At 42.8% G+C, this 27,858-nt stretch overlaps 3 protein-coding genes across 7 annotated transcripts in view; all 3 read right to left on the minus strand.

The window, feature by feature from the left end:
- Positions 1-2,474: 2,474 nt before the first annotated feature.
- serbp1a (SERPINE1 mRNA binding protein 1a) lies at positions 2,475-17,269 on the minus strand. 2 transcript variants are annotated; one of them, XM_061683704.1, is made up of 9 exons: positions 16,904-17,269; positions 9,605-9,791; positions 9,387-9,527; positions 7,956-8,027; positions 7,240-7,314; positions 6,981-7,149; positions 5,290-5,334; positions 4,993-5,208; positions 2,475-2,629 (listed from the first exon to the last, which is right to left on the minus strand). In XM_061683704.1, exons 1-9 carry the CDS (start codon positions 17,166-17,168, stop codon positions 2,573-2,575), a joined length of 1,227 nt encoding a protein of 408 aa, XP_061539688.1. In that variant the 5' UTR covers positions 17,169-17,269; the 3' UTR covers positions 2,475-2,572. The 2 variants fall into 2 exon arrangements, with proteins under 2 accessions (XP_061539688.1, XP_061539687.1); XM_061683703.1 differs by having other exon boundaries at positions 6,981-7,152.
- A 3,268-nt stretch (positions 17,270-20,537) lies between these two features.
- LOC133406482 (3-keto-steroid reductase/17-beta-hydroxysteroid dehydrogenase 7-like) lies at positions 20,538-26,540 on the minus strand. Its single transcript, XM_061684136.1, has 9 exons — positions 26,506-26,540; positions 25,048-25,257; positions 24,308-24,400; positions 24,071-24,185; positions 22,760-22,954; positions 21,153-21,266; positions 21,023-21,079; positions 20,850-20,948; positions 20,538-20,761 (listed from the first exon to the last, which is right to left on the minus strand). Exons 1-9 carry the CDS (start codon positions 26,538-26,540, stop codon positions 20,672-20,674), a joined length of 1,008 nt encoding a protein of 335 aa, XP_061540120.1. The 3' UTR covers positions 20,538-20,671.
- A 244-nt stretch (positions 26,541-26,784) lies between these two features.
- ddr2a (discoidin domain receptor tyrosine kinase 2a) overlaps positions 26,785-27,858 on the minus strand; it is a 34,499-nt gene continuing 33,425 nt past the window's right edge. For all 4 annotated transcript variants that reach the window (XM_061683340.1, XM_061683342.1, XM_061683341.1 and 1 more), the window contains exon 17: positions 26,785-27,780. In XM_061683340.1, the coding sequence (XP_061539324.1) occupies positions 27,649-27,780 (132 nt within the window). In that variant the 3' untranslated portion in view covers positions 26,785-27,648. The remainder of the gene's footprint in view (positions 27,781-27,858) is intronic.

Consider the following 27,858-nt stretch of genomic DNA (forward strand, 5'->3'; position numbering starts at 1 on the left):
CTGGTGACCTGTCGCCCAAAGTCAGCTGGAATAGGGTCCAGCTCACCTGGCACCCTGAGGAAAAAAGTTTGAGAAAATTGTTTACATGCTGTTTGAGTATATAATAGTACATCAGACAGAGGTGATACAGCAAAATGGCAGTGAGCCACAGCGTGAGCCCTTCAGGGCCTGGAGGCAAGCTGGCGGTGCATCACGCAGCAGATGTCCTGGTCCCTTCTGTCTATGTGGGCACATGATGACGCACATGATGAATATGCCTACTTGTATGTCTGCCTTTTCCTTTTGATGACATGATATTCATATATAGTGCACTTTGTATTCTGTTCAACAGCTTCCCGTCTTTCAGCATCTTTGCCTTGGCTTCGGAACACAAAGATAATCCTTGAATGGTCAGACCTGGAAATGGTAAAACATCATTTTTAATGGTTACTGTTTTTTTGATGATATTTCGAAAGCTGTCACAATATCTTAAGTTTTTCCAAGTAGTTGAAAAAAAAAAGTCCTGCAGTGACATGAATCTCTTCACAGACAGAGGGGCTAGACCTGGAGATTGGGGGGCGGGGAGGGGGGTATTCACCCAGGGGTGGAGGTTGAGTTAATTTCAACAGCTAGGGGATGTCACAATTTTTTGGGGCTGTTTTCCTGTAATTTCTCCCCTCTCCTCAAGGAGTTGGATAGGTGGTGATGAGCAAAATGAAGCTGTTGCACTGGGGAATTCTAACTCAACTGACTTGGACAAGACCTGAGGAACACTTCTTCAGAAGTTTCAACTTGTGGCATTTCATTTTGTTAAATGGGCTCATGGTGTTTAGCACTCTCTCCAACCATTGTAGCCTGGTCCTGTTGAGGTTTCCTCCTTTACCCAAAAATGGCTTTTCTGAGTTTTTGCTTGCCCAGAGGGTTCCTCTTGAGTAGGGGATGTTTTTTTTGTGAGTGTGAAATGTGGGCTTATAAGCCCTTTGAGACATTGTGATTAAGAGGTATATAACCAAATGTGACTTCGAATTTCTAAAGCAAACTTTCAGGTCTGAGTGCCAGGAAACTTTCCAGGCAAACCAGGGGCATCGGAACCAGACCTGGAAATGGCACCCCCCCCCCCAAAAAAATTATTAATTAATTAATTACTTTTTAAAAGCATGCATTTTCCCAGCACTTGATTTTTGTCCATTGTGACAAATTATAAATTGATTAAACACCAACTTTTAACTCCAGGATTACAGGGAAACCTTTCGAAAAACTAGGGGCAGCAACCAGGCCCAAAAATGACAATCAATCAATCAATAAATAAATAAATCCTAAGGGTTGATTTTTGTGACTTTCAAGTAAAATGTGAAATTTTTTAAGTTGCAAAGAACACCAACAAGGGTCACCGGGAAACTTTCCATATACAAAGCAGGTGCACAGACAAGCTCATTTGTGCATTTTTCTGATATTTTAACATAAAAGGTTTTTAGGTGGGTTTAAAAAAAAAAAAAAAAAAAAAAAAAAAAAAAAAAAAGGACAGTGCAAATAATTCACCGACCATCTTTATTTACCGACAGAGGTCTCCAATAGCAGGGCAGGAATTCACACATTTGCAGAAGCACGTCAGTTGTTCCACACAATGGACGGCGACTGTTATTTCTTTCAGAGTGATTATGCGGGTGGTGGTGCAGGCCACCGTGGCCACGGAAAGCATTCTGGCCGGCACAGGATAGACTGCAGAGACCGACTGAAATGGAGTGTGTAAACAGTAGCAGGTTGTAGACGCTTGGGACGCTTCCTACCCATACTCCCCCCCAAAAAAAAAACATAACCTCAAATGAAGCTGATGAGATGGCTTCAAATGAACCTACGAGACAAAATAAGATAATGATTAGTGCTAATTTAGTAATCGGTTGCTTTTTTGGGGGCCTTTCCCCCCCAAAAGTGACCTAATGTTGCCATACAAAAACAAGCCTCGTCGTCAAAGAGACGTCCTGTTTGCACTGTGTTCAGATACAATCAATTCAAAAGAATTTATGAAAATAGTTTTACAGGCCACTGATCTTAAGAATATTGACCTTCCTGTGTAGAAAATACAAAACAATATCCCAGTGCTGAAGCAGAACAAAGACAAATCTCAATGACTGCAGCCATTAACGGCGACCCCACCGCCAAACTGACAGCGGCGCACACCACGCAAAAGATGAACTGTTTTCCAAATGCGGATTTTTTTTAAAGCAATTACAAAAGATTCTATCAATGGACAAAAGCATAACCTCTGAAAAAAATACTGTATGAAAGCATCCCTGCTACTTTGTTTCCAAGTAAAAAAAACCTCTACCAATAAGCAGCTACCGAGTAGCAAGAAGTCCATTTTCTTTTTTGTGTTTTTTTTTTGTTAATTTATTTTTTTTGTCCATCTGTTTTGTTTTTCTTGGGTAAAACGCAGTCCTGACGTCGAGTGTCACAGTTCATGACAGTCTCCTCCTGTCGTTTCACTTAGCTGAAGGATCCAGGAACATGCAAGCCTCGTAGTGGAGGTGCTTGGGGGTGGGCGGGGGGGGGGCTTCCTGTGCCCCACCCCTTTCCCCCAGTGTGGCCAAGGCTCTCAGGCCAGGGCCGGGAAGGCCTCGGGGTCATCCACATTGGGCACCGACGTGGTCGACTGGAAAGGGGGGCGGAGACACCAGGTTAGAAAACAGGGAAAACATTTTAAAACACAAGTCGAAATTAGACTTTACACCGATTAGATCGGGCTGATCGGTATCGGCCGATATTTAGCATTTTATGCTGATCGGCTTTATTGTCATAATTAACCAATCCGCTCAATTATTACAGTAAGATTGCACCCATTATTTCTGTCATGTAATGTTGGTTTGACCTGACTGATTAGAATAAACGATCTGACTAGAGCAGTGATTACCAACCTTTATGGAGCCAAGGAACATATTTTACAATTGAAAAATCTTACGGTACACCAACAAACAAAAATGTCACAAAAAGTGGATACATTTACTTCTTGCCATTTAATAGAAGACCATTCATTTGTTCTGTCTGGCACTATGCCTCACTGGCATAAATAGAGGAATAAAGATACATTTATTGTAAATATAATTTTTTGAGCAATTAAGTACACAAGTATATACAGTAAATGAACGGTCTTTTAAACAGACACGTTCCTCCATCTTGTGATCGGATTGGCGATCGGTTATCGTTTTTTTAAACTCGCTGATTGGTCCCAAAAATCCTGTTCGTATAAAGCCTAGTCGAAATGTCTAAGCATATAAAACTCCACATTTATGGATAATCAAAACATTCAATAAAATATTTTAATTGTGGTGGCACCTTGACTCAAGTTTAATTCATTCCCTGACCACGCTCGTAACTCAAATCACTTGTCGCAAATCAACTCTCCCCATCGAAATGAATGAAAATGCCAATATGTTCTTAACACCCCCACCCCAAAAAACAAATGTCCATGTTTTTAATAAATAGCGTGGCCGAGAGAGTGTGGTGTAGTACTCGTCGCTCCAACAGCAGGGACTGAGGAGACCTCACCAAAATGGGGTTGAATGATTTTTGGAAAAAAATCAAATCGCAATTTTTCTGGGAGATACTGCGATTTTGATTTGATTCCCGGTTTTCTTCAAATCTAGCTTCAGTGCAATATTTACCATGTGCAGTAGCTTATACAAACAGAAAATAACATCACCATGTTCAAAACAAAACTCTAATAATGCAAGGATGCTAAAAGGGCTGTTAGGAAGTTCTTTAAAAAAAAAATAAACTGGTTCAATAAAGCAATAACTACCACATCAATCTGAGCTCTTGCAGTCATACATTAATTATGTGTAATAGTACATGTCAAAACCAGTTTTCTTTTACACTAATGTACATGTACTACCAAAACCCGTATGAAGAAAACATTAAATGGATCAAGTTTTCCCTTGCCCGGACACGAGTCACCGGGGGCCCCCCTGGAGCCAGGCCTGGAGGTAGGGCTCGAAGGCCAGCGACGGGTGGCCGGGCCTGCACCCGTGGGGCCCGGTCGAGCACAGCCTGAAAGGGTAACATGGGTCCCCCTCTTCCCATGAGCTCACCACCTGTGGGAGGGGCCATGGGGGTCAAGTGTTGTGTGAGCTGGGCGGTGGCCGAAGGCGGGGACCATGGCGATCCGATACCCGGCTACAGAAACTGGCTCTAGGGATGTGGAATCTCACCTCTCTGGCAGGGAAGGAGCCCGAGCTTGTGTGTGAGGTTGAGAAGTTCAGACTAGATATCGTCGGAGTCCTTAGAGGGGGTGCGAGAGAGCGCTCCTGCTGGGGACTCCATCGTTCTGCTGGGGGACTTCAATGCTCACGTGGGCAATGACAGTGAGACCTGGAAGGGGGTGATTGGGAGGAACGCCCCTCACCCCCGATCAGAACCAGGGTGGTGTTCTGTTATTAGACTTCTATGGCCACCATGGATTGTCCATAGCAAACACCATGTTCAAGCATAAGGGTGTCCACACGTGCACTTGGCGCCAGGACAACCTAAGTCGCCGTTCGATGATCGACTTTGTGGTCGTGTCATCGGACTTGCGGCCGCATGTCTTGGACACTCGGGCGAAGAGAGGGGCGGAGCTGTCAACTGATCACCACCTGGTGGTGAGTTGGCTCCAATGGTGGGGGAAGATGCCGGTCCGACGTGGCAGGCCCAAACGTATTGTGAGGGTCTACTGGGAACACCTGGCAGAATCCCCAGTCAGAGGGTGTTTCAACTCCCACCTCCGGCAGAACGTCTCGGAGGTGGCGGGGGACATTGAGTACGAGTGGACCACCGGAACATATCTGGAAAAATCAGCGTTCAGTGATTTCTGTAACAAATACGGACGTTCCGTTAACATTTGGCAGATCTGTAATGTGTCTTTCAAAGCTTTAATCCAAACTGCCTGCCTTTCAAAAGGAATACTGTTCTAAAAACGTGATACCAACAAGAAGAAATTCACTGAATACTATGAACACTAAGTATCAGCACTTGGTTTACCTTCTCTGGCCTTCCTCCACCTCCACGCGTCGTCCTGGGAGCTTCACCGGTGCGTTCACCAGGGGGTGGGCCGCCACGGCCGCGTCCGCCCCGCCCGCCGCCTCCACCGCGTGGCCCGCCGCGTCCGCGGCCCGGGCGCCCTAAATCTCCGAAGTTGATTTCCAGCTGGGACGTGATGTCGTTGGCCGGCTTGCGGAAGTGGGGCTCTTCTTCCATCTTAAAAGACGATGGACACAAGAAATCACTCGCGTATTTCTATTGCTTTGTTGGAACATGTCGTAGACGCAGCAAGCTCACCTTAGGCTCAAACGACTCTGGATCGATCAGCTCATCCTTTTTACCCTGCAAGAGTGAGGAAGGCTCAATCAGTTAGAAATGTCCCTCCAAGATCAGGTTTCTTTAAGATCCAAATTAGAACTTGAAATGATTTGAAACAGTCACAAAAAATAAAAAAAATAAATTAAAAAAAGCCTCAAGCCTTGGGACAGTTTGTGTACATGAGAACATTTAACACGCTTGTTCTGCGGTTGGGTTTCTTTTTGTCAGGAAGTATAACAGTATGTATGGTATGGGCGGCACGGTGGGCAACTGGTTAGACCGCCTGCGAGTTCTGAGGACTGGGGTTCAATCCCCGGCCCCGCCTGTGTGGAGTTTGCATGTTCTACCCGTGCCTGCGTGGGTTTTCTCCGGGCAGTCCGGTTTCCTCCCACATTCCAAAAACATGCCTGGTAATTTAATTGAAGACTCTAAAATGCCCGTAGGTGTGAATGTGAGTGCGAATGGTTTGTTTATATGTGCCCTGCGATTGGCTGGGAACCAGTTCAGGGTGTAGCCCGCCTCCTGCCCGATGATAGCTGGGATAGGCTCCAGCACACCGACGACCCTAGTGAGGATAAGCGGCTCAGAAAATGGATGGATGGATAATCCCAGCCATTTTTCAAAAGATAACCCCCCCCTCAGTACCAGCCATTTTTCATCAGCCAATCTTTCAAGGCACACAGAATATTGTGTTCAATGGCTATACAAACATGGCACCCACCCCAAAAAAAGATTAGAGTTCCATCTTTCAAAAAAAAGTTTGTTTATACATTTTTCCATTTTTTAGTAATTTGCAGGAGAACACAGGTAAGTAATCCCAAAATTGTATGATGCACTGCTGCCATCTAGTGTCCGTTTTTATGGGGATTAAAATTCAGGCCTAATCCTATGATGAGGAGTGACGTCAGCCCCCTTCTTGGAGCCTGTGGCGCACAAAAACGTCAGACATGTACAGTAAAAGTAATACCTCACTGGTTCTAATATCACCAGATTTAAGAAAGCCAAATGTACGACTTGTACAGCAAGTATCGCTGATACAATACTTGAAAGCCTGGACAGCATTTGGGCGAAGTTTAAAGGGAACAAAATGATACTGGCCGGCACAGTGGACAACTGGTTAGCACATCTGCCTCACAGTTCTGAGGAACGGGGTACAAATCCCAGCCACGCCTGTGTGGAGTTTGCATGTTCTCCCCGTGCCTGCTTGGTTTTACCCCTGGCACTCCAGTTTCCTCCCACATCCCAAAAAGATGCATGGTAGGTTGATTGAGGACTCTAAATTGCCCTTGGGTGTGAATGGGTGCGCGAATGGTTGTTTGTTTATATGGGGTCCGCCTGGGTGACTTTTGTGGGTCGTATTTTGGATGCGTAAAATTTTCTTAAAGTGTTCAAAGTTTGACGCCCTACTCCAATCAAATTAGATGGCGCAGGCAAAAAAGCTTGACAGGTTAGCAATGCCCATCTGTAAAATAAACCTGCTTCCGATTCGGGCAAGTTCTGTAGTAGGCGTTTGCCAGTACGATCCCCAGAATTCACAAAATGCTCAGTCATGTGTTTGTTTTACAAACATTAACTCAGCGCCTCCTCTAAATTCGAGTGTGCAGGTGAGTGTTTGAATAAGCCTACTCGTTCTTGTGACATTAAAAAAGCAGAACTGCATAAAAACTCACGGGGGCTTTGGATTTGTGCAGCACGAATCCTTTGTTCCAGTCCGCACCCTCATTGGCCTTGCGGATGTTGAACTCCACCTTGGCGCGCTCTTTGTCCTGCATGGCCTTCCACTCGTCTAGGGTCATCTCTTTGGGGCCTTCCTCCTTCACCTCTTCCACCTCATTCTCCCTTCAACAAAAACACGAGAGGCGCATCGCACCGTGAGTGCCCACCATAGCGGTTAAAGTAGTTTTAGCGTGAAGGAGAAGATCAAGTTACTTGTTTTCAGAGTCGGCAGGTGGATGCTCCTCGCCTTCAGTGTTCTCCTCGGTGACGTTTGACTGGTCGAGTTCACTGTGCCCGAGAAAGCAAACGAAAAACTCAAACATTACAAAAGCTGAACAAGTTTGGAGCTCAGACAAAATGTTCTGGGAAAATATGGATTTCAATGTTGTATGTGTTTCTTGTAATATGTTCCTTCATGCACTTTTCGGTGGTCAAGTGTGGACGTCCCTGACATAAAGGATTAACCAACAAGTGATTTAATTTTCTTTTTCTTCTTACAAAGGGACAAGCAACTATTAATTGCCGCAATAGCTATAAAACACAACTTGGTGGCAGTAGCACTCTGCCAACCAGACTTCCCATTCCTCTGTATAACCTTTCCAAGAATGTGAAAAGGTATTAGGATTGCTGGAACATATTGATTCACTTTACTATAATTCCTAAAGGGAAAATCTATTTGAGAACAACTTGGAAGTCAATAATGCTTCCTGTCTTTAGGTCCACCAACTTTGTCCCCATGTTAGCACAATAAAGATATTATGTAGTTTGGCATTGTTTTCCCTTCATCACATAACTTCTCCTTCACAAACTGTGCTGTGAGCTCTGAGTGTAAAATTTGCAGGCTTGCAAGTAAACAAATCGGTTAACATTTTTGGTCCTTGTGTGACGCGTGCTCATCATGCAAATTTATTTGGGAGCGGGGGGCTTACTTGAGTTCATCCTTTACTGTGCCCCAGTTGTGAGATCCACTTCCACCTCGCTTCTCTTCGCCTTTCAGACCCCTGGAAAAAAAACGTTTGTTTTAGCCATCATCTCAACAGGGCAAACATTGTAGCATGCACGTTAGTACCTGGCAGGCAACAGGATTGTCTACAAAGATGATTAGGATGGGTATTGGCATCTTCTGCGAAATATGCTCTACAATTTTCAGTATGCTTAAAAATGAACCGAGAATGCTATTTGGGCATTTTAACTATCCTTTGGCCATCGCCATTACACCAAGCCTCCGGTTGCAGGGCCGAATCTTACTCTCTTGCAGCACGCCGCCCATGAACCTTTCAAATTAACTGCTTTTATACAAGCGGCACTGTAACCAGCTAGTTAGCACATTTGCCTCACAGTTCTGAGGACCCGGGTTCAAATCCAGCCTCGTCTGTGTGAAGTTTGCATGTTCTCCACATGCCTGCATGGGTATTCTCCGGGTACTCAATCTTCCTGCAATACCGTGAGCTTTCACACAATACCGCAATAATTAGCATACCATGAGAGTAATACTGTGATAAAATCTAACCGTGACATATATCAAAGATTTGAGTGCACTTGACTGAATTGTGCAGGATGAAGTTTGCCACAGGCGAGCAAAATGTTTAGGGCAAGTGCCCTAACAAGTTGCCTTTAAGCCCTGATAACCTTTGGAGGAAATTTGTTAATAAGCAGCCTAAGTTATTATTATTTTTATTAAAAAGTCCAACATATATGGTATTTTGTGTTTGAGAACATCTCTCGCAAACCACATTTGTGCTTTTCCAATTAATATTTATTTTTGTTTTCAAAGACAAGGTAACAACCTCTTGTTTTCATTTTATAAGAGAAGGCAATAATTTTTGGTTTTCAATTTTGTAAATAAAACACCTGGAAAGGATTTTACATTTAAAGTACTGTTGTGGGAGTCTTTATTGAAATTAAACACTATTGTTTAGAAGTAGTGTGGAGTTTGCATGTTCTCCCTGTGGCTGCGTGGGTTTTCTCCGGGCACTCCGGTTTCCTCCCACGTCCCATAAACATGCATGCTCGGTTAATTGACAACTCTAAATTGCCCGTAGGTGCGAATGTGAGTGTGAATGGTTGTTTGTTTGTATGTATGTGCCCTGCGATTGGCTGGCAACCAGTTCAGGGTGTACCCCGCCTCCTGCCCGATGATAGCTGGGATAGGCTCCAGCATGCCCACAACCCTAGTGATGAGAAGCGGCTCAGAAAATGGATGGATGGATGGATGGATGGATGGATTGGTTTACATGAAGACCAACTCAAAGCCCAGTAATCTCTGGAATAAAACTAGCCATACAAATACATAAATTACATGAGACCGGGGTAACACATGAAATACTTTTATTGGAGCGCAGAGGTTGAAATGTACTTACGATCGGTCACTGCCACTGTGTCTGTCAAATTCACGTTTTCCTCTTGAGTCAAAGCCGTCGCTGCGACCCATGCCGCGCCCTCTGCCTCCGCGGAAGCCCCTGCCGCCACCGCGACCCCTCATCGGCCTGTCGCCAACAGGCCTGAAGGGCGGCAATGACAACAATCACGGACTGTCGGCTCGTCTCGTCGCGTTGTCCGATGAGGATTCAAAACTCACTTCTCCACGGAGAATTCGCCTCCCTCTGGCTTCTCGCCAGGCTCGCCAGGGGGCCTCTCGAGGCGGCGGGGTGGTCGCCTGTCCACCGGCCGTCTGTCTGCAGGGGGGCGTCCCTCTCCCTGCTGGCCGCCCTGGGGTCTCGGGCCTTCGCCCTCCGGCTTGCGGCCCATTCTCCTCATGCCGACGCCTACGGGATGACACATTGTCAAATATAAATGTAGAAACTACTAAATAGAGTGGAACCTCCACAACCGAAACCCCCAAAAGGCAAGCTATTTCGATTTTTGGGGGGACGTGGAGGGATTATGCCTCAGAAGTCAAACAAAACTTCAAATCAAACCATGATTCTTGAGACAACAGTTCAGGGAGCATTTAAAGAATAAATTCCACATAAATTTATGAAATTATTTAGGAAATACACAATTTTTATCATATTACTTGAAGTGTACTGAAAACTATTAATGTTAACTAAAAACCTTGTTGACAGTCTCAACTCAAACAAAGCTTGTATTGCACCCAAGTGTGCTTCAGCTTGAGGTCCCAAACTGATGGACGAACATTCTCCTCCAGGACTTTCTGGTGAAGAGTAGTGTTGGGCATCGAGAATTGAGAACCGATTGGAACCCGGACTAACGTTCCGGTTGTCCCGGAAACGTGCAAATTAAAAAATTTCGGTTCTCAGTTTCGGTGCCTAGTCCTCCAGCCGTGAAGCCTCATCCTACACCGCGTGGAGCTTCAGTGAAGTCAACACTCAGTCAATTGGGTGAGTAAAACAATAAAATACATCTATGCCAACATTGAGACAGCTAACAAGGTAAATTGTTGCTTACACCTTTGCACTGATGGTTTTTAGCGTTTATTTTAGTCTTCCAACCAACACAAGGGCCGAAGACAAAAAAACAAAAAAGGCTTAACATTGGGCTAACACTTAACCGAAGCAACTTCACATCACAATGAATTGGGACAAAATTCACAAACGTCTCACAGTATCACAAACACTAACCTTGTGCCTGATCGGTGGGTAGGGAAAGGAATCAGTGTTTTGTAGCATTTGTTACTATCCATTAGAAAAATAAACAAATAATACTTTTAAAAAATCAATAAAAAAATAAAATCAATCACTGGTGCTGTGTGAAGTTGCTTTTTGTGCCAAAATGCTGAGTTCCACTGCGTACCCTTCAAAATAAAAGGCTACAAGCTTAAAACAAGAAGTCAAGTTAAAACTTGCACATATAAACCATTTGACATGATGAAACAGAATACAGGGGCAGCTATATATAGCATTGTTAAAATAACAATGCTGTCAGTAAAGTCAACTCTCAGTCAACTGGGTGAGTGAAAAAAAATAAGATAAAACCATTGAAATAACTATTTTAACAATAGTTTTTTTTTAGCTGAATAATTAGTTAATGAATATTAAGTCAATTGGGTTAGTTCCACAAACATTGCCTTTTAGTTCATAGGTTTGATATGGATACTGGTTATAAATAGACTTTACACTGATTTTACACCGGTATTGGCCAATAATTAGCATTTTATGCTGATCGGTCATAATTCGCCAAGCCGATCAATCCGCAAAAGACATTTAATCCGCTTCGCCATGGTGCACAGTATATTTGAATCCAACACCTAGTTTATTTTTAGCCTTGTCGCATGTCTTTTGACGTCCTACTGTAAATATCTGACGGCCAAAAAAGTTATAAAAATTAAAAAAATACATCGGCGGTGTGTGACAGACAACACGCCATACGACAAGACAAATTTGCTCTTTCACGATTGCACTATGCCAGACTACTGCAATAAAATCTTGTATTCCGATACCACCGCATCCCGTTTTTTACGATCATTGTGCTTCATCTTGTCAACTCAAACGCGACCGGATACACTCGTTAGTGTGCCGACGACAACAAGAGTGGCTCGCACCGACTGTATTAGAAGGACAAAATGAAAAACGTGTGTTGGTGGTCACCGGTGCTCAGGACAGGAGATGTTCGTTTAAGGCTTGCTTGAGTTATGTTCACTTATTTTTAATACGATGCGGCTTGCAAGCAGGCAACAAAAACGTTATGTAGCCTAGCAAGCTAGTGCTAGCACTAACGGTTTTCCTACGTAAACATGCCGCCGTTCTGTCAAATCATGTGCTAAAGTTTCGGTGTGGGTGAAGTAATTTTATTACAGTAAGTTAGCACCCATTATTTCTGCCATGTTGTAATGTTGGTTTGAACTGACTGATTAGAATACACAATCTGACTAGAGCAGTGATTACCAACCTTTATGGAGCCAAGGAACATAATTTATAATTGAAAAATCTCACGGCACACCAACAAACAAAAATGTCGCAAAAAGTGGATACATGAATTACTGTATGTACTTCCTGCCATCTAATAGAAGACCATTCATTTGTTCTTGCTGTCACTATGCCTCACCAGCATAAATAGATGAACAAAGATGCATTATTTATTGTGAATATAATTTTTAGAGCAATTAAGTACACAAGTATATACAGTAAATGAACAGGCCATCTAAATAGACACATCGCTCCATCTTGTGATCATTTTTTTAAACTCTGTGATCAGCCCCAAAATCCCTGATCGTGTAAAGCCTATTTAGAAAGAACCTTGAGTCAAATGTTCATTTTAGTCTATGCTGCAGGCTGCTGAGAAAATAGATGTTCATAATTTGGACACCCTTTATATAAACCATGCAACCTTTTCTGACCCAGCCCCTAAAAGAACCGGAATCGAGCGTCGTTTGGAACCGGAATCGAACTAAGGAACAGGAATCTAAACCAGAATCGGTCAAATTCAAACAATGTCCAACCCTAGTAAAGAGCAGAATTTATGGTTACAATCAATCACAGCAAAAAAATAAAAAAACAGCATGAAGGACAAAAGCAGCCACAGACCATCACACTACCACGTTTGACCAGTTTTCGGAAATGCTATTATATTTCTGGCTGATGTAACAAGACAGACACCTCCCAAAAAGTTCACCTTTCGTATCGTCAGGCCATAGAATATTGTCCTTTAAGTGTTAAGAATTATTCACATGGGTATTTTTGGGGGGGAAAGTAGGCCTTTATGTTCTTTTTTTTTCAGTAGTGATTTTCGCCCTCGAACTCTGCCATGGGTGCCATTTTTGCCAAGTATCTTCCTTGTTGTTGAGTCATGAACACAATCCTTAACTGAGGCAAAGGAGGCCTGCAGTTCTTCAGATGTTGTACTGGGTTCATTTGTAACCTCCTAGACGAGTCGTCACTAAGCTCTTGGGGTCATTTATGTGGGTGTCACCGTGGTTTGCTGGAATCCTAAAGATTTAGAACTGGCTTTGTAACCGTCTGCAGACTGATATATGTCAATTGATTTCTCCTGTTCTTGAATTTCATTGCATCGTGGCATTTTGTTGCAGCTTTTTGGAGATCTTTTGGCCATTTTGTCAGACAGGTTCTACTTAAGTGATTTCTTGACTGAGAAGGTCTGGAGGTAATCAGGCTGGATGTGGTTACTGAAAATGAATTCAGCTTTCCAAAAAATTTAATCAGCCACAGTTAATTCATGATTTAACAATGATTTTTCACACATGACCAGGTAGCCTTGAATAGATTTTTTCCCTTAATAAGTCATCGTTTAAAAACTATTTGTTTACATGCGTTATCTTTGTCTAAGAGTTAAATTTTTTTGCTGATCATAAATATTAATGTGGGGTTAACTATGCAAAAAAATAATTTGAGAAGGGGACAAATACTTCACGGCACTGTACATGTGTACTACATAATCAAAACAACCGTGTGACATGCACACGTCAACATAAAAGTCAAGTCTTTTATCAAGATGGAGGTTAGTCATCTATTTAGCATAGCAGTTGGAATTGTGTTTACACTTGTATTAGAGCAACAGCTTGATTAAAACAACTTACAAGTAGTTAAAAACAAGATCTTCATTGCAAACAAGCTCTGGTTGGAAGCCGCCACATTTACATCCTTTAATTATGACTTTACCACACATTTATGGCGAGACCGAGCATGTGCAGACAGAGCCCAGCCCAACACAATTACATGGCGAAAATTTACTTCTGATCGGTTTGGCAAAAGGAATATTCTACCCCTGTAAAACCGAATGACATTCCAGTCGGATTCGGACTGTTTATTCTGATTGAGGTGTTTATATGGAGCACTTTCATTCGGTTCGGGGTTCTAACCCCATTCTAATCATCTGTCTTACGTGCTTTGCCGCTATCTTGTGGCAGAAAAAAAAGGTGTCAATTATTCAGAACCCCGATTTAAGAACACCTCAATGTTTAAACTATTCCATTTACGAACCAAAGACCTTGACCTAAAAATATTGCCCGATGTTCTACCTTCAAAGTGTGTTTCATTCATCCATTTTGTGGCGGGCAGTAGAGAAGTGGATCACTCTCAGCAACTGCAGCGTCGTGGTCGGTCACTACTTGGCTTTGTGTGTCGTCGTGTGCCTTTTAAGTGTTTCTCCTTTATTTTCACATTTTGTTAGCTTAATATATGGGTCCAAGAACAACAGACAACCTTGGCAAGAGGGAGGGACTCACTGTGGACTTAAAAAAGACAGGAGCATATCAACGGCGCATGCATTACAAAGCTTGCTCACAAGTAAAGCACAGTAGGGAAGAAACAAGTCCACAGTTGCCACTATTCTGGAAAAAGTTTTTGTTGCTGCTGACATGGCCAAGGGGGTGAAGTCCAAAAGCTATTGCTCGTTTGGATAAAATGAAAAACACCTAACGAGTGATAAGATTTCTGAGACTATATTTTACGAGAAGTCAAGGCAAGCCAAGACATCAAGGTAAAGTAGATTTAATTTTTTATTCTCCATAATTGTAGACACTTGGTTGTTAAAGTTGGGTGATTTGTTATTTCCAACTTGCTGCGAACACACCAGAGTGACTCTTGACACTGGGTGCATGTCAGCAGGGCAGCTGCATTTGAATGAGGAGGAAGTTGTTTAATAGAGATATAAGGTAATGTATAACTTTATATTAGCAACATGACAAGTGACCGCCATTTTTGTGGAATTTTCATGGAATAAGCACTTAATATGCAAAATCCTCAATAAAAAAAGATTTATGAAATACATGACCTGTTCTAGTCCCTACACTGCTATTCCACTTGCGCAAAGTTGAGTTTTAGGTCAAGTGATCCTATTTCAAACGTCACAGTATTTTGACACGTTGACACCTTGGAGGTTCAGCCCGTACGACCAATTGGTGGATATTTTTAACTGAAACTTGTCATCATATCGGAGAAAGGGTTCCCCAAGTAGCAGACAAAATGAATTGATCGCTCGTGTATTGTGTTGATCAAAAAAGAACAAAATGGGGGAAAACGTGGTGGTGGTCACTGGTGCTCGGGAGTAGACGAGTGTTCAAGGATTGCTTGAGACATGTTCACATACTTTTAATACGATACGGTTAGCAAGCAGGCAACAAAACGTTATGTAGCCTATCCTAATTTTAATCTAATTTGAGGTCTTTTTTTTTTTTTACCTGATTTTCCTAAGTCAATATCACAGAAAAACGTTCCCAAAAAAGGCAATTTTTCCCAGCACAAAAAACTACATTTCTCTGGAACCCATTATCCGATTTTCAAACTTCTTGCTGCATTATACAATAAAAGGGTTGAAGTAGACCAGACCCCGCCTTTTGAAACTTGTGGTTTTGTTTTTGTTTTTTGTTTTTGCAAATCTTGTCACATTGCTATTTATCTTGTGTTTAAATTGTGAAAACATACTAAATTAGGGACTTTTGTCAAAGCTGGAACAAATTGTCCATGTTTACATTATTTCTTATGGGAAAATTATGTTCAATTACAAATTTTGTCCAAGAACAAATTAAGTTTGTAAATTGGGGTTTCTGAGGCAGAACTCAGTCTCCACCTACTACAAATACCCTGAGGTCACTGTAATAAAATTTCTGTTACGTAATTTAAATGCATATTTAGTGTACTGAAATGGTCGGACAGGAAAAAGGTTCCCCAAATCTCCCCATTACAGAGATTCAAAGTTTGAGTAGTTTTACTGTTTTATTATACTGTGGATTAAACCATGTGCACAACAGGATTATTTTCTGAAACGTATAAGACTTAAATGATCCTTGATTAGAAAGAGAGCCCTCACCCTTGCTGCACAGTGACAGGTTTAAATCACAGCAAAGCTTCAAGCCCAGGTTGGATTAATTCACTTGACTATCATTTCCGCGGCACGAGTTTGGACAATTGTGGGTAATTCTCCACTAGATTGACAGCAGCGTCAACCATTAGCTGAGGCAGCAGTGGATGAATGGTTTGGAATGAGGGCTGTGACTGCCCCGGGTTTGAACCCTCCTTGTCCGCCCAACCTGCATTAAGCAAAGCCTTTGAGCAAAGCATCTCGCACACCGTGTGCGAGTTTAGTGTTGCTCAAATCGTGCATACATATATACATAAATGTCTTGGACACCATGTGGCTCCACCGTGTTACCACCACCATCCCCATCATGATCATGATCGTGGCACATGGCCGCAGTGTAGTGTATGTCTTAGCCCAACACATGGCCGAGACATTGCTTCACTCGCCCTGTATACCGAAATAGAACCATCTAGCAGCTGGGTGCAGCACACAGGGAGCACCTGTCTCATCATCTCTCCAGCAACTAGATCACTTGACCCCACACTCGTACAAACACATGCTGATCATGGCCAACTGTGAGCAAGCACTTACATTCAACTGGGCCTTTTTTTTTTTTTTTTTTTTTAAATGGACCTTCTCTGTGTGTATTAACTTTGGAATAACAATTAGCATCATGCTAGTGGGGAAGCAAGGAAGTGATGATGCTTGGGAGAAGCATGTGCGCGCCTATTTATTGACTGTTGACAATGCGCACACGTTGCACGTAGTTTGCTTTATTTAACATGGCGATAAATCTAATTTGACTACTATATTGTCTTTTATCGCGCAGTGTATTTGGTTGTAAAAGATGACCATAAACGGGTATTCCACCGTCACATTCACACAGGGCCTAACCATCATTGAGGGCCTCGAGCCAAAAGAAAGTACGGTCTTCTGACTGGTCATTCGCCGTGTTATTTGGCGAGATTAGCCATGTTTATTCGGGTTGTCACTGTGCCATAAAGGTGACCAAGACGAGAGCGAAAGCGAGCAGCCACGCGGGGTTCGCGTCACGGGAGCTTTATGCACCTTGCTCCAATTTAGCTCGTCGTGTTAGCTTACCCCAACATCCTCTCGTCTTGTGCTACAAGGAGCCGGCTCGAAAAGCAGAAAACGTGCTCACCATCTTTCTTGAGCGGCACGGGAGCCTGGGGCTCCGCCTTTTTGTCAGTCAGCGGGGTCTTTCTGTCTTTTTGGGACTCCTTTTTGGGCTGTTTGGCCGCTTGGGCTGCAGACTTGGCGGCCCCAGGAGCGGCAGCCTCCTTTTTCTTCTTCGACTCCGCCTGAGCCTGCTTCATCAGCTCAAACGGGTCCGATTCATCGTCCAATAGTTGGTCGTACCGATTGGTTACGGCGATACCAAAACCTTCTTGCATTTGTCCGGGCATGATGGCGCCCCTTCAGCAGGATTTTCCTCCGATTCTACGAGGTTTGATGCGAACACTTCGCTAGGTGAAGCCACAAGATGGCTGGGGAAAGGAGCTTCTTCTCTTCCGGCGCGATAGACATACGGGACCTCGTTGGAGGCGCGGGTGGGGCGTGTAGTCCGTTGGGGGCGCCGAGCAATGGGGGATACGCCCGTAAAAACTACATGACCCACAATGCCACAGTAACTCGTGTCGCTCGCTTGCGGAAGCGGTGCACGCGCGCTTTAAACCACTCTCCTTTTGAGTAATTAAAGAAACTCGTCAGCCTTTAATTCATAACATTAGCCAGCTCTGTGTCGAAATGACTAATAATAATATGTGTCCATTGCTAGTTGTAACCCCACAAGTGACGACAGCACCTTCGACAGAGTGCAAATCAAAAGCAAAAGTAGTAAAAGCTTCAGAATATAAAAATGTTTTTGTTAGTCCGAGCGTGGATGCCGTAGCAGACACGCTTCAACATTTTTTGTATTTAAATAGATATTTTTGATGAAAGAATATAATTCCGCAATTTTTAAAAAATTCAATTTATGAACTCATGAAAAATGTGTTTTTAGACTTAAAACAAATGTGAACAGTTAAAGCAGTGTATAGTATAGCCTTTTTACAATTTTTTTAAATTTCATTTAATGAAAAAAAGGAAATAAATCAGTTGAGGTCCAATTTTGTTTAACTTTAAAATTGTCCAAATCCTCAGAATTTCAACCTCTCTAAAGGAAATATTTCCAGACTTTTGTAGTCCTCCATGAAAGCTGACAAATTATGTTCAAAGTCAGACATTTGCAAACCTCTGCTTTTACTTTGGAAAATAACACTCAACATTTGTGCCTATCTTCTGACATGTTAAAGAACAAAAATTAACTGAACCATGATCAATTGACGACATCAATTTGAAATAAAGTAAAATCAAATCACCATCTGAATAAATTACTAACATAATTGTGAGTTATAGCCCTATATATCAGTAAAAATATATTTAAAAATATATAATCAAATTGATTGCAAATTTAAATTATTAAAACAAACTTGGACACATTTTACACAAAGTGTGTATGTGTGCGTGTGTGTGTTCGTTCGTGCGTGCGTGCATGCATGCGTGTTTTACCTGTTCTACAAGTGACCTGGGCCAGCTGTTTGTTTTAAAAAATGAATGTGGCCCTTGAGCACAAACATTTGGCCACTGCTAGTTTAAGTTGTTGATTTGTGGGGGATGGGCCAAGTTAAAAAAAAAAAAAATAGTAGGTTACCAACTCTGCACAACTTGGTTTCTAAATTATATTTATTTTTTTTCTTCTACATTTAACATGAGGCGAGTTTTTTTTTAATCAAACAACCTTTGTGAAGGTCTAAAAGAGGTGCAAAACCTAAGCTGCCATTGGTTTATAAATGTTATTTTGGGTGTATTGCCATATAAGGAAAGTGTACAAGTGCCAGGGAGACAGCATCCCTTTTCTTTCTTCTAAATATAATTTTGAAATATAAGTCATTGTTTTAAGGCGGCACGGTGGACGACTGGTTAGAGCGTCAGCCTCACAGTTCTGAGGACCCGGGTTCAATCCCCGGCCCCGCCTGTGTGGAGTTTGCGTGTTCTCCCCGTGCCTGTGTGGATTTTCTCCTGGCACTGCGGTTTCCTCCCACATCCCAAAAACATGCATGAATTGGAGACTCTAAAATTACCCGTAGGTGTGACTGTGAGTGCGAATGGTTGTTTGTATGTGCCCTGCGATTGGCTGGCAACCAGTTCAGGGTGTACCCCGCCTCCTGCCCGATGACAGCTGGGATAGGCTCCAGCACGCCCGCAACCCTAGTGAGGAGAAGCAGCTCATAAAATGGATGGAAGTCATTGTTTTACAGTACACTTACTAACACTTTGGATCTAATGGGATTGCATTAAAGAGGGGGGGAAAAAACTTTTAATGATTAATGATGACTTTTAGTTAATGATTGACAGTCAGAGGTTTTAATTTAAGAATATATTCATTATGGTGTTTGGTGTATGGCTTCACTGCATCACACTGAGAGCTGTTTCTAATATTGTGTCCAGTTCACCTTATCAGTATTGACAGATGGAGTGAACGTTGGTACAACCCACACAAAGACACCCGCCTCAGCATCACCTAAACGCACCACAGCAGCCCGGCATCCTCGTCAGACATGACGTCCGTTGTCACCAAGGCCATGATGGAGTCCTACACACTCATGATTTTGGTCATGGGGACGTTCTTCTTTTACTTTTGTGGCATGGTGTGGGCTTTTTGCAACCCCAAAGTGACCGGGACGCGGGAGCGGCAGAGCGAGAATGCCGGGATGCAACTGCCGGCGCCGCCCAACGCCACAGACGAGCTGACTCGCAGCACCTACGTCCGCTTTGGGGACGACGCCGAGAGCCTGCTGTGGGAATCTGATGCCTTTTGTCCCGAGTGTTATGGATTTGACAACCGCACGTTCGATGGCATCTTCAAGGAAGGAATAGAAACATTTGTTCTTGACATTTAGGTCAATCAAGGGAGTGTAAGAAAAGAAGAGGTTGAGAAGAAGAATATACATAAAGATGTTCAAAGACTCCAATATCAGTTGTTCAGGTAGCTAAGCATGTTGTTGCTTCTTGCAACTAAGAGTGCTTAAACTTTTTTTTTTTTACACTTATGGCAAAAATGTTAAAAAGTGAAATGTGTAATAACCTTCATATTACAACATTTGTCATTTTTAGTGTTGTTGAAGTCATTTAAGGCAAAATTTCGATATCTGTATTTTACATAGAATCCAGCAAAAGCAAAATATTCCCGCAACTATGCCCACGATCAGATAATTAGATGCGTTACGTCAGCACCTGGTGTGATATTTTAACTACTTGTTGGACAGTGACAATTGCTTTCAACACAACAGGGTGGCAGACGTGAGTGTTCTCATGTGCCTGTTCCTGCATTACGGAATATCCCGACTCACAGCCGTCATCCCACCACTAATACTATTTCCGACGGCGTAAAATTGGTGATGCCCTCATTGACGAGGTCTGTCAGAAAACCTCCAGGACTGTTGTCACAAAAGATATATTTCAAACCCAAACTCACAATGCCCTGAGCATCTGACAGTTCCTGGCCGAGGAGAGCATCGCCGTGCCGGAGCAACCTCCCTGCTCACTGTATGATTTGTTCCTCTTTCCCAAGCTCACGGAGGTATTCAAGGGGACCCTTTTTAAAAGAAGTAGAGATCACATCAGATCAAGATGGCCATGACGACGGAGCTACAGTGGATCCCAGAAGAATCCTTCCAGGAGTGCATTAAGGTGTGGCAGAGAAGGCTTGGAATGTGCCTGAGACTCAAGGGAGATTACTTCCAAAAGGAAAAACTGTAGTCTGTTGTTAAAATATATCTTTTGTGACACCAGTCCTGCAACCTTTCTGACGTACCTCCTATACAGTGACTCTGGAGAAAACCAGGAAGCAGTGGTTAGGGGCCTATTGTTAAGATGATATTTGTTTCCTCCCGACTTCCCGCTCCAACTGCAGCAGCTCGTCATAGAGCGCCTCTGACGTGTCCAAGTCGACATCCATCTGCCAAGAGGACAAAACGACACTGCATCATTTAAACTACACTTTCTCTTGGACGTGCAATCCAAGTGGAACGATTTACCGGCCATACCCGTTGAGGCTGCGTGTAGTTATGGCCGAGGCCAGATGTTAAACTATGGTATTTGGCCCGCGGGTCCAGTCTTTCAGGTTTTTGCAGAAAAATCCAAAACTACAAAAGGAGAGGCACATCCATGATTGTTCCAGAACATCTTTTTTTCAAAGTGGAATATCGCTTCAGCTTACCAGGGCTTCAGCTCCGTTGTAAGCTGTCAGGGTAAAAGTGTTGGTAAACACTCTGATCTGATAAAACAGAGAAGGTGCATTGTCGTAAATGAAATCAGTCGCGTTGTTGCATTCTTCTCGTGTCACTCACAAGCCATAAGAGAGGCATAAGCAGGGTCCATAGGAATGCTGGGAAGGAAGGCAGGATGCCATAGGTCAGGTTGGTCATCACAAAGCCAGGACAAATCACAGAGGAGTACAAGCCCTGGAGAGAACAACGATTTCAGCTAAAGTTACAATGTAACGTGTTTATGTGCCATTATTAGACACTAACGTGACTCTGCAGCCAACAGGTCAGCTAACGTTCTGCTTAGCATTTGACTTTGACATGATGGAGGTTGCAGACAGTTGGGAAAATGACGGATTGTCGACCAGGTAGCTCTTCGTGATTCTATCATGGTAGGTGATTTTGAGGACTTTTGGTCAGGTACCTTGGGAGACACTAAGCAAGTTTTCTTGGCATAAATGGTTGTTGAATTACAATACTGTTGCAGAGTTGCACCTTCACTGCAGTAGAAATGTTTTTTTTGCTGTCTTTTCAATTCTGCAGTTGACATCAATTTCATTGAGGCCTTAGGGAAATTATACTATACCACCCAAAAATGTTAATTGGTTGATTTCTTCAACATGGTTTGGTGATATTATTCCCTCGCAATGTCACGTCCACATCAAAATCCCGATCGGTCAGCCTCTTAACAAGTCAATTGGATGCCTACACATTGAGCTTGATATTCCATCGCTTTCTTCCTGACAAAATCAATGGCGAGTGGGAAAAGCAAGGGGCACAAAATGCAGCCCTGCTGAACACCAGTGTGAATTTGCCCCCAAAAATCTATGTAGCCATTTGCAACTTTCAGTTTCAGTCCTTGTACTCATTCTTCAATACAGTAGTAGCTTGACTTATGATTTTTTTTTAGATACGAGCTGTCGCTCGGCTGCTTTTTTTGTCTTAAGTTGCGAGCATAAATTCGAGCTACAAGCACTAGATAGTGGCAGCGAACTATGCAACAAGGAGCAGTTAGTAAACAATCCTTCAAAAAAAGAGTCCCAGTGCTTTAGTCAAGAGGTTTATTGCCATTCCCAGTTGAAGTTTAGTGTAAAACTAAACAAAACAAAGAAAATGACAATAGGTCCATTGCAGCGGTCGCTGCTCGGGCCCTAATTAGATGTTGTGTAAGTAACCAAACCACATAAATTACGAACGTTTCCTCGCTTAATGATTACACACAATGCAAAACCTCATCGGCAGGGTAACAATACTAGCATCGACGTTGCGGTATTTATGACCCTTAAAGCAGCATGGATATTTGAACACAAACTATGCAGCAACACGTATAGACAAACTATAACAAAACTCACATATATTCTGTATCTTCTGCGATACAGAACAACTAATATTACTACAGCTTGCTGAGCTTAGAAGGGTGGATTTAGTGTGTATCATACTGCCCCCTGGTGGCCAAGTCACTAGAAGGAACAGCCCAAATGTCAAAGGGAATTGACGCATGGCTCGGGTTGAGTTAGTAGGCCGGTTGTGTTCTGACCGAAGCGTCAGCGGTTCAAATCCCAGCTCAGACTGCCTGCTGTCGATGTGGCCTTTGGCAGGACACTGAACCCCAAATTGCCTCCAGGTCATTTTAAATCAGAAACTGTTCTTAATTGCCTTACCTGGGTAAACAAAAGGAAAATACAACCAACCTGCTTATTGTAGTGTGTGTTGAGGGCCAGGCTGAGCAGGTCGGAGGCGTATTTGGACGAGCTGTACGGCTCGCGGCCTCTGCGGTGCTGCACGTCTTCCAGGCTAAAAGCCGAGCGGCGAGCGTTACTGGAGGAGGTCCAGATGAGCTGAGAGGTCCGGCCGGCTTGGCAAAGAAGCGGCTCGAGCTCTCTGATCTGAAAAGAAACGCACATTGCTTATGGCTGAAAAGGCTTCTTTCAGAATCCTTCACATAATCAAGATGCATGCAATACAGCAGGGTTTCAGGACCCAAAAGGCGTCGTGGGCGAATATTTATTGGGTTTCTAGTTGTCAGACTATACAGGTGCCTCTTTAATCAACTTGGTATATAGTAGAAAACTTCATTTACTTCAGTAGATCAAGTCAAAAACTCATTACACAGATTCATTTAACACAAACACTGTAGGAATGTAGTTTGACTCAAACAGTGAAAATAAATGTATTCGCACTTTTAGACATCACAAAATAATGGGTTCTGCTTTGGCCCATGTAGCACACATGTACAAAGTTTTGTGGGAATTGGTTATGTATTTTGTGTGTGTTTTTGTGTCATCTATGCTACATTATGTAACAATTAAAATTTTATTTCAGTGCCAAAAAAAAAAGTTGTAGTGAAAACCGCGAGTAATTGACCCCCCCAAGATTGTTTCTAATTGCCTATATTATAGTTTAAACCATAACTTTACCCCAAATTATGATCCCAAAACACTTTCATATTGTTTCAAATGCATCTTAAAACACTATCCTGAAAATAAATGGCTGATTTAGCTTTTTAATACACATACAGCGAAGACTCAGTAACTTCCTCTAACAACCCAGGCTAAACTCAGCTCCTCCCTGACACAGAAAGATCTAGGAAGAGTCGAGGTGTATCACTAAAACATACTCCAATGACAGCAATTGCTACTTAAGTATATCTAGTAAATTACCCCAGAACTAAATTCCACCAGTCCAAACACAACGGTTCCCTAAAAGTTCCAAGTTATAGGGTAAAGTTCAACAAAAGCAGTTCAGTATAATCATGCTACTTTCCCATTTTACTCCATTTTCTACCTTTCCCTGCAAACACACAGTAAGCACAATCCCACCCATGTGACCTTACATCTGGGGCAGTACGGCTGTTAATTTTTAATGAGAATTGTTGCTCAAGTGACAGACGGATCCAGTTTCGCCTACATTCTGGTAAAATGACCTCAAGAGTTGCTCACTCTGCAGAAAAGCAACGCCAGCACGTCTTTCTACTGCAGCCTGACAGGGAAGGAAAGACTCACGAGGAGGAAGTGACCAAAGAGGTTGGTGGCGAATACTTCCTGCAAGCCATCTGGAGTTACTCCACCCTTCTGTGTCAGGATGCCCTCGCCGGTTGAAAACATGGTGATGATGTTGCTGCAAAAAGAGCAAATACAGTACAATGGAACCTCATAGGTCGATTTGGAAACCATTTTTACAGTGGCTAAAGACATGACAGTGACAGCAAATGTGTGAGTGGTGTTAATCGTGCGGCGTACCTGGAAAAGAGGCCTTTGAAGAAAGCCTTGAAGTCAAACTGCGGGTTTGGCATGATGCCTGCATTTAGGTAGACATAGTCCAGCCGGGTAAACCTGCAGAAGACAACCAAAGTTGAATATTTTGACTGTAGTGTGCACACCATCTGCATTCAGGAGTAGAGAGAAGAGAGTTGACTGCATTTCAATACAGACCTAATGTTAGGTTCAGTGAATCTGTAAACATGACTGAATTTCCTCATATAATGGTGACTGGGTGTCTACCACCTAAATAAATAACGGCCACACTTCAAATAGATGTGAGATAGGGTTAAATTAGCGCGTAGTGGCTTTGCGCGGGGTGAGCATAGCTGCATCAAGTTTTGCTGGATGCATAATTAGCGTTAGCTAACAGATGGGTTTTTTTCACCCTTATCTGCCCCTTTTTTATTCTATGAGCCCCTTTGTGTTCGGCAAAAAGTGTCCCCGGTGTGGCAATTAGTCCCCACGAAGCATCCATATTTAAGCGGCGGCTGAAAAACTATTATGCCAAAACCAGAAGTAAGCAGAGCTGCCGTGTTGGCACAGATTAGCGTCTGGCTATGTTCATTTTTGAAATGGTGAACTGAGTTCAAAATGTTGAATTATGAACCATGAATTGAACTAGGTCAATTTAAAATTGGTGAACTGATCTTTCAACTAGTTTGCATTGAAAAGAAAGAACTTTCTCAACACTGCTGTATACCACAAATGTACTCTTCCACCTGAGTCGGAGCTCCCGTGCAGCACCGAGCACCGAACTGATGCTGCTGGTGTCTATGTGCAGCAGCGTGATTTGTGCTGAGGGGTGGACGCCGAGCAGGGCGGCGCGAGCGGCCTGAGCCCGCCGCGTGCTCCTACAGGCCAGACACAGGTGGAGCCCCCCGGCATCCTGAGAGCCGAGGAGACGCTCACACAAAGCCAGGCCGATGCCACTACGGGTAGGAAACAAAAAGTGGTGGGAAGTAAGGAAGTACAATAAATACTTTCAAACTGTACTTATGTAGATACATTTGAAACCAGACGTTTACATACATTTCATTTATCTTGGCTACCGTTGCCCTTTAAACTGTATGACTTAGGTCAAATGTTTTGTATATCCTTCACAAGCTTCTCATAATAGTTTGCAGGAAATTTGGTCCATTTCAGAACTGGTGTAACTGAGCCAGTTTTGTAGGCCACCTTGCTTGCACATGCATTTTCTGCTCTGCCCATACATTTCCAATAGGATTGAAATCAGGGCTTTGCGATGGCCACTCCAAACCACTAAGTTGTTATCCTTCAGCCACTTTGGAGCCAGTTTGATTGTAACTTCCTGGTTGATGTCTTGAGATGTTCCTTAAGTATTTCTACATGATCTTCTTTCCTCATGAAACCACCTATTTTGTCAAGTGCACCAGTCCCTCCTGAAACAAAAACAATCCCACAACATGATGCTATCACCCCCTGTATATCAAAGTTGGGATGGTGTTTTCAGGCTTGCAAGCGTCCCTCTTTTTCCTCCAAATTTAACAATGGTCGTTATGCAAACAGTTCAAATTTAACTTTGTCAGACCACAGGACTTGTCTCCAAAAATTGCAGTCTTTTTCCCTGTGAGGCTAATTTAGGACATTTTTTGTAATATTGTTCGTTTTCCTCATGCAGAACCTGCAGCAAAGCTGTCGGGGGATTTAAAAAGAAGAAATCTTCTCAGTATACGAGTACTATATAAGTTAATTAAAGAGGGAAACTATTTTAAGTTCAGCTGCTTAAGTTATCTCAACGGGTACTGGAAAATGCATAACTAAATAAATAATAAATAATTATTTTATAATTATTTGTAACTAGGCCTAAATTTCAGTCTGTAGGCTACTTTTTGACTTTTACTTTAAGTCTACTTTTACCACAGTATTGCGAATATTTTGAACAAATAAAATAGCTGTACTTTTACTTAAATACAGGGTGGGGGTACTTCAGCCAACTCTCCAAACAAAACCTATGGGAACACAAGAAGGCAGTCGCATAGCGTTTTTCAAAAACCCTTTTGGGCCCATAACATATTACATGTATTTACTACCACTTTTTTTTTTTTTTTTTAACTGCAGTACTTTTCGTCTTGAGAGATTCTGTAAACCCCATGGTACGACCACCCACCATTCCACGGCTGGTTACAGCAAAAGACTTCATAAACACGAGCTTTTACCTGTTGGCCCCCGTCACTAAAACAACCTTATTCATCCTTTCACGTCGGAGCGCACTAAACTAAATCAATCAACACATTTAGCACGACCACTTCTCTCGGCATTGAAAGTTCCGTGTTGCTTTTGAACGCGCTTTGGCGTCATGCTAGACCCGCCCTTCCCGTTCTGTGATTGGATACGACAGCAGGGCCATAGCCAATAGGATCAGTAGAGCATGATCTGGCCAGGAGGAAAGACCGCCCACTTGCTGCGCCCCGTGAATAAAGCAACAGCTTGTCCAAAGATTTTCTCTTTTTATTTTTTGTAGTTCAATGTACAACGTTTGTTTACACGTACAGTATACAAAACATTTTTACTTACAAAGCTGTACAAAAACACCTTTACGTTTGTTTTACAGAAATACATGTGACCCCACTCAAGCCTGTTTCGTATTTTACAATTCAACACACATGCAGAACGCTTTTCCGCTCCTGTAACACACTTGGAAACCTGTTTCTATGACAACGCGTACACATTGTTTATCCAACAGTTGTACTTCCTGCCACATCTGCATGATCCATCCATCCAACCACTTGTGCTCGAATCACTAAACAAATTAAGTACCCCAAATATGAAAGAAAGGAGCATACTTAATACACAAATATATCAAGCACACTAAAACAGTCAAATATCAACATATATAAATATGACTACAACATACTGGTAGTTAAAACTTAAAAACAGCTATTTACACGGCAAAGAAAGAACGAAAGGCGTTACTGAGTTGACGTTTCTTTCTTGTTTAACGACCAGACTGAGATGAAATACTTGAAATTTGCTGCACTTATTCCCCGCTACATTCAAGCAGTCTTTCGAACAATAAACACACACAAAAATAAGTCTTTGGTCACCCTAAAATGTGACAGCACGGGATATTTCAACGTCATATTTTACCGTACAACATGAAAAGTTTCAAAATGTCACTTGCTACAGTTATACTGGAGTAGCACAACTTTGTTTTGTGTTGTAAGAATATGTGGACAAGTGTCTCTGGTCGGTCCCGAGCATGTAAGTCCGCCGCACAGGTAACACGCAAAAAAAGTAGCTTAAGCCTGGATTGTGTCGGACACACGGTCTTTACAACTCGCTAAAACGTCGCAGTGGCCCTAAGGTTGTAATTCTAGGAGGGCTCGGTGTATTTCCTGGAAGGACGGCCTTTCCTTGGTGTTCCTCCTCCAGCAGCCCAGCATGATCTTGTAGAGCGAGTCCGGGCACAGCACAGGCTGTGGCAGGTAGATCTGCGAGAAAATGACATTGGAGGCGACATATTATGGAAAATTGACGTGTTATTGTTTGCATCCAAATAGTTGGTTCTG

The sequence above is a fragment of the Phycodurus eques genome, chromosome 8 (genome assembly GCF_024500275.1).
Source record: "Phycodurus eques isolate BA_2022a chromosome 8, UOR_Pequ_1.1, whole genome shotgun sequence".
Classification (NCBI taxonomy): domain Eukaryota; kingdom Metazoa; phylum Chordata; class Actinopteri; order Syngnathiformes; family Syngnathidae; genus Phycodurus; species Phycodurus eques.

Excerpts from the sequence above, each read along its gene's own strand:
- serbp1a (XM_061683703.1), bottom strand. The coding sequence starts at position 17,168 with ATGCCCGGACAAATGCAAGAAGGTTTTGGTATCGCCGTAACCAATCGG. Across the intron at positions 9,792-16,903 it reads CGTGCCGCTCAAGAAAGATG|GCGTCGGCATGAGGAGAATG; the intron begins GTGAGCACGTTT and ends GTCATCCCGTAG. Across the intron at positions 5,209-5,289 it reads CAGAGTCGTTTGAGCCTAAG|ATGGAAGAAGAGCCCCACTT; the intron begins GTGAGCTTGCTG and ends TCGTCTTTTAAG.
- LOC133406482 (XM_061684136.1), bottom strand. The coding sequence starts at position 26,540 with ATGAATAAGGTTGTTTTAGTGACGGGGGCCAACAG. Across the intron at positions 25,258-26,505 it reads TTAGTGACGGGGGCCAACAG|TGGCATCGGCCTGGCTTTGT; the intron begins GTAAAAGCTCGT and ends TCCTACCCGTAG. Across the intron at positions 21,080-21,152 it reads TTATGCCTCTCTTATGGCTT|ATCAGAGTGTTTACCAACAC; the intron begins GTGAGTGACACG and ends CTGTTTTATCAG.